Source organism: Cyclopterus lumpus, chromosome 3 (assembly GCF_009769545.1).
Source record: "Cyclopterus lumpus isolate fCycLum1 chromosome 3, fCycLum1.pri, whole genome shotgun sequence".
Taxonomy (NCBI): domain Eukaryota; kingdom Metazoa; phylum Chordata; class Actinopteri; order Perciformes; family Cyclopteridae; genus Cyclopterus; species Cyclopterus lumpus.
The window spans coordinates 30,164,797-30,174,796 of NC_046968.1; the positions used below are offsets into that span (position 1 = coordinate 30,164,797).

Consider the following 10,000-nt stretch of genomic DNA (forward strand, 5'->3'; position numbering starts at 1 on the left):
GTGAACAGGAAGTGACCATATATGGATTGAGGAGGAGTAATGTAGAGACGCCGTATACGTCTCTGGTTCTCCACCTGTCAATCACCTTGTAGCCCCGCCCTAAAGCATCCCCTGCTTTATGGTCTGTTTGACTCTAAATGACCATAATTTACTAAATGAACATCATTCTGTATTGAAGAAGACTTGAAACTAGAGATTGAGACCAAAAACTAATGTTTACAATGTTTACTGAGGGAATACATCAAGAGAAGTAGAGTTATTTATATAGACTTCTATACAACCAGAGGAGTCGCCCCCTGGTGGTCAGGAGAGAGAATACAGCTTTAACACATGAAGCATAGACTTCTATACAACCAGAGGAGTCGCCCCCTGGTGGTCAGGAGAGAGAATGCAGCTTTAACACATGAAGCATAGACTTCTATACAACCAGAGGAGTCGCCCCCTGGTGGTCAGGAGAGAGAATGCAGCTTTAACACATGAAGCATTGACTTCTATACAACCAGAGGAGTCGCCCCCTGGTGGTCAGGAGAGAGAATGCAGCTTTAACACATGAAGCATAGACTTCTATACAACCAGAGGAGTCGCCCCCTGGTGGTCAGGAGAGAGAATGCAGCTTTAACACATGAAGCATAGACTTCTATACAACCAGAGGAGTCACCCCCTGGTGGTCAGTAGAGAGATTGCAGCTTTAACACTTGAAACATAGACTTCTATACAACCAGAGGAGTCGCCCCCTGGTGGTCAGTAGAGAGAATGCAGCTTTAACACATGAAGCATAGACTTCTATACAACCAGAGGAGTCCCCCTGGTGGTCAGTAGAGAGAATGCAGCTTTAACACATGAAGCATAGACTTCTATACAACCAGAGGAGTCGCCCCCTGGTGGTCAGTGAACTCATATTAACAATGTTTACTGAGGGAATAAATCAAGTAGAGTTTCACTAGTGGCTCTAACAAGCTGAAGGGGGGCGGGTGGGCTGGTCTCACAAGAGTCCACTTCACAGGAACCCTCTCCCTGACTACCGGTGGGCGCGTGGCGTTTACCCGACAGCAGGGTGAAGGTGACGGAGTAGATGCCGTTGTCCTTGGTGGCGCTGGTGCTCTCCGTGTAGGTGATGTCCACCTGGAACTTCACCGGCTTCTGGAACACTGTGGGACCGGCCGTGGACTTGTACTCCGCCCGGAAGCTGGTCTGAGAGATGACGCTGTGGCTGAGACTGGGGACCTGAGGGGAGGAAAACGGCTGCTTTATGCACCACCCATGAGAATCAGTTCAAAGTTACCTAATAGTTACTTTAATGTTCAATTACAAGGTTATTTACCGTTACCCATTTAGCTTTAATCTGTTCTTTCTTTTTTGCACACAAAACATTTTTATATATTTGAAAAATACGTTTTTCATGATTTGTAAACGGTTGATTAATATCGTTTAAAGTGTCAATACATTTGTGTGACCATTATGATCATCAAGGAGAAGAAGAAGGAGAGTGCATCTCTACCTGTGAGGCTACTGGACCACTTGGATCCTGGCTAAGTACCTTCTTTAAATAAGTTTATCTGCGAGTAATATTGTATTTGCTGTATTGGAGCTACTAGAGTGCTGGTCTGTACTGTTTGATCCTTAATTCAGCGTTGGCAGGAAGTAGAGATTCATGTCAACCTTGATCTCAACTGATTAAAGGAAAGATCAGCTGTTGTTCTGAGCCCACTTGGTCCTGATTGCTGGCCATTAAACTAACGAACGTCTGGGGGAGTGGCCGACACAGCTGAAGCTAATTATCATCAACTCGGGAGCATAACCAGGTAGGGTCAAGACTCTGAGGATAAAGACCTAGGAGTCTTTGGTTGGAGTCAAGACTCAGAGGATAAAGACCTAGGAGTCTTTGGTTGGAGTCAAGACTCGGAGGATAAAGACCTAGGAGTCTTTCGTTGGAGTCAAGACTCAGAGGATAAAGACCTAGGAGTCTTTGGTTGGAGTCAAGACTCAGAGGATAAAGACCTAGGAGTCTTTGGTTGGAGTCAAGACTCGGAGGATAAAGACCTAGGAGTCTTTGGTTGGAGTCAAGACTCGGAGGATAAAGACCTAGGAGTCTTTCGTTGGAGTCAAGACTCAGAGGATAAAGACCTAGGAGTCTTTGGTTGGATTCAAGACTCGGAGGATAAAGACCTAGGAGTCTTTCGTTGAAGTCAAGACTCAGAGGATAAAGACCTAGGAGTCTTTGGTTGGAGTCAAGACTCGGAGGCTGAAGACCTAGGAGTCTTTCGTTGGAGTCAAGACTCAGAGGATAAAGACCTAGGAGTCTTTGGTTGGATTCAAGACTCGGAGGATAAAGACCTAGGAGTCTTTCGTTGAAGTCAAGACTCAGAGGATAAAGACCTAGGAGTCTTTGGTTGGAGTCAAGACTCGGAGGATAAAGACCTAGGAGTCTTTCGTTGGAGTCAAGACTCAGAGGATAAAGACCTAGGAGTCTTTGGTTGGAGTCAAGACTCAGAGGATAAAGACCTAGGAGTCTTTGGTTGGAGTCAAGACTCGGAGGATAAAGACCTAGGAGTCTTTGGTTGGAGTCAAGACTCGGAGGATAAAGACCTAGGAGTCTTTCGTTGGAGTCAAGACTCAGAGGATAAAGACCTAGGAGTCTTTGGTTGGATTCAAGACTCGGAGGATAAAGACCTAGGAGTCTTTCGTTGAAGTCAAGACTCAGAGGATAAAGACCTAGGAGTCTTTGGTTGGAGTCAAGACTCGGAGGCTGAAGACCTAGGAGTCTTTCGTTGGAGTCAAGACTCAGAGGATAAAGACCTAGGAGTCTTTGGTTGGATTCAAGACTCGGAGGATAAAGACCTAGGAGTCTTTCGTTGAAGTCAAGACTCAGAGGATAAAGACCTAGGAGTCTTTGGTTGGAGTCAAGACTCGGAGGATAAAGACCTAGGAGTCTTTCGTTGGAGTCAAGACTCAGAGGATAAAGACCTAGGAGTCTTTGGTTGGAGTCAAGACTCGGAGGCTGAAGACCTAGGAGTCTTTCGTTGAAGTCAAGACTCAGAGGATAAAGACCTAGGAGTCTTTGGTTGGAGTCAAGACTCGGAGGCTGAAGACCTAGGAGTCTTTGGTTGGAGTCAAGACTCAGAGGATAAAGACCTAGGAGTCTTTCGTTGGAGTCAAGACTCGGAGGATAAAGACCTAGGAGTCTTTCGGGAGTCTTCGGTGGTGGCTGAGGGTGGCTGAGTATATACATTTCCTTGTGATAATGTGTTTTCTTTCCATACCTGTGTGCACATCTACTCGTAGATACTATAGACCGCGGACTCGTTCACACATGCATCAAAATCCTTCCTCTCTTATTTATCCCACCCGCTCCACACAGACCTAGCACCTCGTCACAGGGGGCCTCTGGAACTGTCAGTCAGCTAATCGCAAGGCGGACAACATCTCTGGCTTCGCTATCAAGCAATCGCTGGACTTCCTGGCTCTCACTGAGACCTGGATCACACCAGACAACATCAACCCCTGCTGCTCTCTCCTTGGCCTTCTCCTTCAGCCACACACCCAGACCCTCTGTTCGGGGTGGTGGCACAGGTCTACTCATCTCACCCAAATGGAGTTTTGCTCTCTACCCGCTTCCATTTACCCCACTATCTTTTGAGTTTCATGCAGTGACGGTGACTCATCCGGTTCATCTAACCATTGTTGTTCTCTACCGTCCTCCTGGTTCCTTGGGAGACTTCTTGGAAGAACTAGACGTCCTCCTATCAAACTTCCCAGGGTTATCAAACTAACCCTAACCCCCCGCTCATCCTTCTGAGTGACTTTAACATCCAGACAGAGAAGTCATGTGACCTGCTACTCTTCCTGTCTTCCTTTGCTCTCTCTCTCAGTCCTTCCCCTCCTACTCACAAAGCTGGACACCACCTTGACTATATGTTCACCAGAAACTGCTCTACAGCAAACCTCACTGTAACTCCACTTCATGTCTCTGACCACTTCTTCATCTCTTACTCTCTCTCACTCTTTGGACCTGACAACCCTCCCACAACGGACTCTGCACTTGTCTGTCTCTCCCTCTCTCCCTGTCTCTCTCTCTCTCTGTCTCTCTCTCTCTCTCTCTGAGCGTGAGGTTGGGAGCGGAGAGCGTTATGACCGGAGTTGACGGTGTTTTTTCCCGTGTTTTTTCCCGTGTGTCTCGTGAGTGTAGATCAGTGTATGTGTCGGTGTTGAGTGGAGTACTGTGTGCACGAGGGGGGTTTGGTGGGTTGAGTGTGGCTGTTTGCGAGCCGCCGGCGCGCGTTAGCGACGTGCTAACGGCGGGCTAACGGTGGGCTAGCGGAGAGCTAGCGGCGGGCGTGCTAGCGGAGTTAGCATGCCGAGATGGACTTGAGCTGGCTCACACGCAGGCACGGGATTCGGCTTATGCCGGTGTTCCCGTGCTCGGTGGAGGACTGCAGCCTGGCGGTGGGGGAGGTGGTGGGCTACAGCAGCGTGAAGTCCGCTGCCCGGATGAACAAGGCTGTGGTCTTGTTCCTGGACAGCGTCAGCAAGGTCAACACGGTGGTGGAGAGCGGGGTCGTGGTGTTCGACACGTTCCCGTCTCTCCCCTGGTCACGGCGGCGGTGAGGGTGACGGTGGCGAATGTACCGCCGTTCGTGAAGGACGAGGTACTGGTGGGGGAGCTGTCGAAGCACGGGAGGGTCACCTCCCAGGTGAGGAAGATGTCCTCTGGGAGTAGCTCTCCACTACTAAAGCACGTGGTGTCACACAGGAGGCAATGCTTCATGCTGCTTCATGGCAGGAGCGAGGACTTGGACATCACCTTCACGGTGAGAGCTGATAACTCTTTTTATCATTTATACAAAAACTGACAATATGAAGTGTTTTAACTGTGGGAGGGAAGGACATCAGAGCAGGGCCTGTCCTCGGAGGAAGGCTGGTGGACAGGACGACACCAGGGGGGACCCCAAAGACGGAGAGGACACGGAGGGGGGTCGGGAGCAGCAACAGGAGGAGGCAGGTGGGGTGAAGCAGGTGATCACAGAGCGGGGAAGTGGGGGGAAGCAGGTGATCACAGAGCGGGGAAGTGGGGGGAAGCAGGTGATCACAGAGAGGGCTGAGGTGGGGCAGCAGGAGGAAGAAGAAGAGGAAGAAGAAGGGGCTGAGATGGGTCAGCAGCAGGAGGAGGAAGAGGAAGAAGGGGCTGAGGTGGGTCAGCAGCAGGAGGAGGAAGAGGAAGAAGAAGGGGCTGAGGTGGCCCAGGAAATGGAGGGGGAGAGGGCAGGTGTAGTACTGCAGGTGGAAGAAGAGGGGGCAGGGGCGGCCCAGGGGGGGGCACATATTCAGGAGGACAACCAGGGGTGCACTGGAGGACTCTCTCCCTGTCTCCCTCTCTCCCTCTCACCCTCTCACCCTCCTCTCTGGCCTCGTCTGTTCTATCTTGTTGTTCTGAGTTTGTTCTCATGGTTGAATTGAAGTCTATTTGGATAACAGTGTCAGCTAAATGACATGTAATGAGAAGAAGAAGAGACTCACAGAGAGGAAGGCGTGGACGATGTCGGCCTTGATGGAATTCAGTGGTTTGTCTCTGATGACGATGAAGATCTGCTCCTCCTTCTCCAGGTTGATGAAGTTCCCAAACCACGACTTCTTGGCCAGTCTGCAGGAGAAGACACGTCAGCTGGTCTGAGAACAGCTGGACCGTGTGTGCACGGTACGGCTGCTGTGGTACTCACTCTGGGGAAGAGTCTGGGGTCAGGCTGGACATGTCCTCCTGGGTGGGCACTGAGGTCAAAGGTCACACAGTTAGTGGGATTCCTACTGATTCTAATTCCAATACATATTAGAAATAATCCAGATGAAGTGGTCTCAAGTTTCAAAGCTTCGCTCCCTGAACTAAAGCTGAATAAATGTCCCACTTCCTGTTATCTGGTGTTTGACTGCTGATTCCCTTAAGCTACACGCAGTATGAAGCATAAACAAACATGAATGTGTTATCACACAGATAAGGAAGAGATAATATCTTAACCCCCCCCCACCTTGCATTTTCCTGCGGTGGAAGCGCGGCGAGCCCAGGAAGCTGTTCTTGATGGAGTTGAGGCGCGTCCTCCAGGGCATGCCGCCGATGGACGGGCTGGGCGGCGGCGTGGGGCTGGGCGTGCCGGCCGGGCTCTCCTTGGGCGTGTGCACCGGGGTGCCTTTAGGGGTGGGGAGAGGGCTTCCTCTGGGGGAGGGGTGGGGGGTCACCTGCGTGATGGGGACAGATTTGCCGTTGTGGTCAGGGTGGAGGTGAAGGTGGTGGTGGCGGCGGCGGGGCGACATAGGGGGCCCCGGGGAGAGGGGGATGGAGAGCTTGGGAGGCACGGTGAGGGGGGGGTGGCGCCTCACCCGGGGGCTGCAGGGTGCCAGCGGCTGGCAAGGCGTGGAGGGCTCGGACTTGGGGGCGGTGGAGCTCTGGGCCGTGTTGGGGAGCGGGTTGGACCGTGTGGTCTGCAGGGGCTTCTCGGACATTCTGGGATTGGCGGGGAGGGTCTGCGTGCGGGGGTGCATGAGGGGGGACCCCATCTTTGGCTGGTAGGAGTTGGGCGTGCGCGGCCCCACCCCGTTGAGGCGGACCTCGGGGGAGTGGGTGGGGCTGCAGTTGGGGGACTGACACAGGTCTGGGGACTGGGGCGGGACGAAAAACCGCCGGGTGGGCTGCGATTGGCCATGCACCGTGACACATGATGGCAGAGTCAGCCAATGAGAAAGCCACAGGAACACATATTCCCATTTTTGTCATTTTTTTTATAAAACCCCCAAAAAAACACAGCATTTTTTTGTGAAAGCAGCGCGGCAGAGATGAGTTGTGGGTTGAGAGGTGGAGCAGGCAGGAAGTGGTGAGAGTGCAAGAAAGAAAGAAAAAACAGAACATGCGATTAGCAAAGTGATCAGCCAATCAGGAGGCAGCAGTGGAGCATTCATGACGCATAAACATCGGGATGCACCGAGATCAGAGAAACTCTCAGAATCAATGGTTTTATTATAACACAACAGCAATGAAACGTTTTCATTTATATAAAGTTCATGTCATCTTTGTGTCTGATAGAGAAATTAAAACAAGAGTCAACGGTCTCTGTTTATCTACATTTTAAAGCTAGACTTTATAAACACAACGCACTGAATTGCTTAAAACCGTAACTTTTAATTTGAAAGATATTCTTAATAAATTGCCTCATCTCACTTTAAAGTTAATCCCATGAATTTAAATAGTTGTTGTGTATCTCTGAGTACCACCTGACTGACGGAGGCTCCGCCCACTCCGCTCGGTGCATCCTGATCACCAGCAAGTGGAACCAGCTCAGAAAGCTAACGAGGGTTTAGCTTTGTGTGTGTGTGTGTGTGTGTGTGTGGGGGGGGGGGGGGGGGGGGGGGCATGCACAGTGCTGATACACGATGCTGTGGAATGAATGAGCACTGATAGAGGTCAGAGGTCAGGACAATGTGACCCCTGCACCCCCCCTCTGACAACAAACAGCTGCTCCGCCACTTAAAGGGACAGTACTTGTGTACTTCTACACACTCTGTGTTTTACTAATAAAAGAATCCATATTGGGTCAAATGAACGCTGTATTTATAATATTTCATTCACAAAACCAGGGATGTATTCTCTGGAGAAGAACCTTTATAGAACCTTTAGAACCAATTCAGTATTGCTTTCACCCAAAACACGAATGAAACAAGAGCAATAGAACTTAAGGATGAAGTCATATTTAGTGACTTGTTCCTTTATTTTGAAGTTTTCTGACTGGTTTCTCTGAGGTGGTTCTGTCCTCACTTAGTCTGGACTGGTTTCTCTGAGGTGGTTCTGTCCTCACTTAGTCTGGACTGGTTTCTCTGAGGTGGTTCTGTCCTCACTTAGTCTGGACTGGTTTCTCTGAGGTGGTTCTGTCCTCACTTAGTCTGGACTGGTTTCTCTGAGGTGGTTCTGTCCTCACTTAGTCTGGACTGGTTTCTCTGAGGTGGTTCTGTCTTCACTTAGTCTGGACTGGTTTCTCTGAGGTGGTTCTGTCCTCACTTAGTCTGGACTGGTTTCTCTGAGGTGGTTCTGTCCTCACTTAGTCTGGACTGGTTTCTCTGAGGAGGTTCTGTCCTCACTTAGTCTGGACTGGTTTCTCTGAGGAGGTTCAGGTGAGTTTCTCCTTGAGGTCAAAGGTCGTATTAGAGGTCAAAGTCATTTAAAGGCTCAGCGTTGACGTGTGGCTGACAGGTCTCCAGGGTGAAAGTCCTGTTCTCTGACTCCACCTCTTTGTTTCTACGCAGGGAGGGAAGTCGTTTGGGTTTCATCGATATGGGTTCTCTATGTTCTGCATGTTCTCTATGTTCTTCATGTTCTGCATGTTCTCTATGTTCTGCATGTTCTGCATGTTCTCTATGTTCTGCATGTTCTGCATGTTCTCTATGTTCTGCATGTTCTCTATGTTCTGCATGTTCTGCATGTTCTCTATGTTCTGCATGTTCTCTATGTTCTCTATGTTCTCTATGTTCTGCATGTTCTGCATGTTCTCTATGTTCTCTATGTTCTCTATGTTCTCTATGTTCTGCATGTTCTCTATGTTCTCTATGTTCTCTATGTTCTGCATGTTCTCTATGTTCTGCATGTTCTCTATGTTCTCTATGTTCTGCATGTTCTCTATGTTCTGCATGTTCTCTATGTTCTGCATGTTCTCTATGTTCTGCATGTTCTCTATGTTCTGCATGTTCTCTATGTTCTGCATGTTCTCTATGTTCTGCATGTTCTGCATGTTCTCTATGTTCTCTATGTTCTGCATGTTCTCTATGTTCTCTATGTTCTGCATGTTCTCTATGTTCTCTATGTTCTCTATGTTCTGCATGTTCTCTATGTTCTCTATGTTCTGCATGTTCTCTATGTTAGTGGTTTTATATAATCCAAAAGAACCAACAACAGTATTGATGAATAACAGTTCTAGTATTGATACAATCTGAACAATACACATCCTTCTTATTGGCAGAGGGGGTCTAACGGGTTTGGTGCCGGGGGATCGAGACCGGACCGGGATCACAGGTGGAGGCTGAGAAAGAAGGAATCTTTGTAGAAATATTAATATACAAGTTGACATCCTCAACAATAACCACGTCTCCTCCTATGAGGCTCAGGATGAAGTCCACACAGGTGAGCTGCCGATGAGCAACAGCCAGTGAGGTGCATTGTGGGAAAAGAGCCAATGGGTGGTGGGACCAGACACTCACCCGGGGGCTGCTGAGCGGGCTGGTGGACAGGCCGGAGGACGCGCCGCTAATGGACCGCGATCTGCAGACAAAGAACACGGTGTACACTCAGGAAGTACACACAGGAAGTACACACAGGAAGTACACACAGGAAGTACACACAGAAAGTACACTCAGGAAGTACACACAGGAAGTACACTCAGGAAGTACACACAGGAAGTACACACAGGAAGTACACTCAGGAAGTACACACAGGAAGTACACACAGGAAGTACACACAGGAAGTACACACAGGAAGTACACACAGGAAGTACACACAGGAAGTACACTCAGGAAGTACACACAGGAAGTACACACAGGAAGTACACTCAGGAAGTACACACAGGAAGTACACTCAGGAAGTACACACAGGAAGTACACACAGGAAGTACACACAGGAAGTACACTCAGGAAGTACACTCAGGAAGTACACACAGGAAGTACACACAGGAAGTACACACAGGAAGTACACTCAGGAAGTACACACAGGAAGTACACACAGGAAGTACACTCAGGAAGTACACACAGGAAGTACACACAGGAAGTACACTCAGGAAGTACACACAGGAAGTACACACAGGAAGTACACTCAGGAAGTACACACAGGAAGTACACTCAGGGTTCTCGAAGAAACACAACTGAAGTCAAACGTGGTCTGAGACTTCGGGGACGTCCCTCTCTGTCTCAGACCACATAAATATATATATTATATATAAATATATAATTTATGATATATATATTGTTAGATAATACA

General features: G+C 49.1%; 1 protein-coding gene across 1 annotated transcript in view; it reads right to left on the reverse strand.

Annotated features, from left to right (window-relative positions):
* Positions 1–10,000, reverse strand: part of LOC117728898 (serine/threonine-protein kinase BRSK2-like) — an 86,446-nt gene that overhangs the window by 11,043 nt on the left and 65,403 nt on the right. The window contains exons 13-17 of the mRNA XM_034529823.1: positions 9,229–9,289; positions 6,018–6,225; positions 5,715–5,763; positions 5,515–5,638; positions 1,044–1,224 (exon numbers count right to left, since the gene is read on the reverse strand). Coding sequence (XP_034385714.1) covers positions 1,044–1,224; positions 5,515–5,638; positions 5,715–5,763; positions 6,018–6,225; positions 9,229–9,289 — 623 coding nt within the window. The remainder of the gene's footprint in view (positions 1–1,043; positions 1,225–5,514; positions 5,639–5,714; positions 5,764–6,017; positions 6,226–9,228; positions 9,290–10,000) is intronic.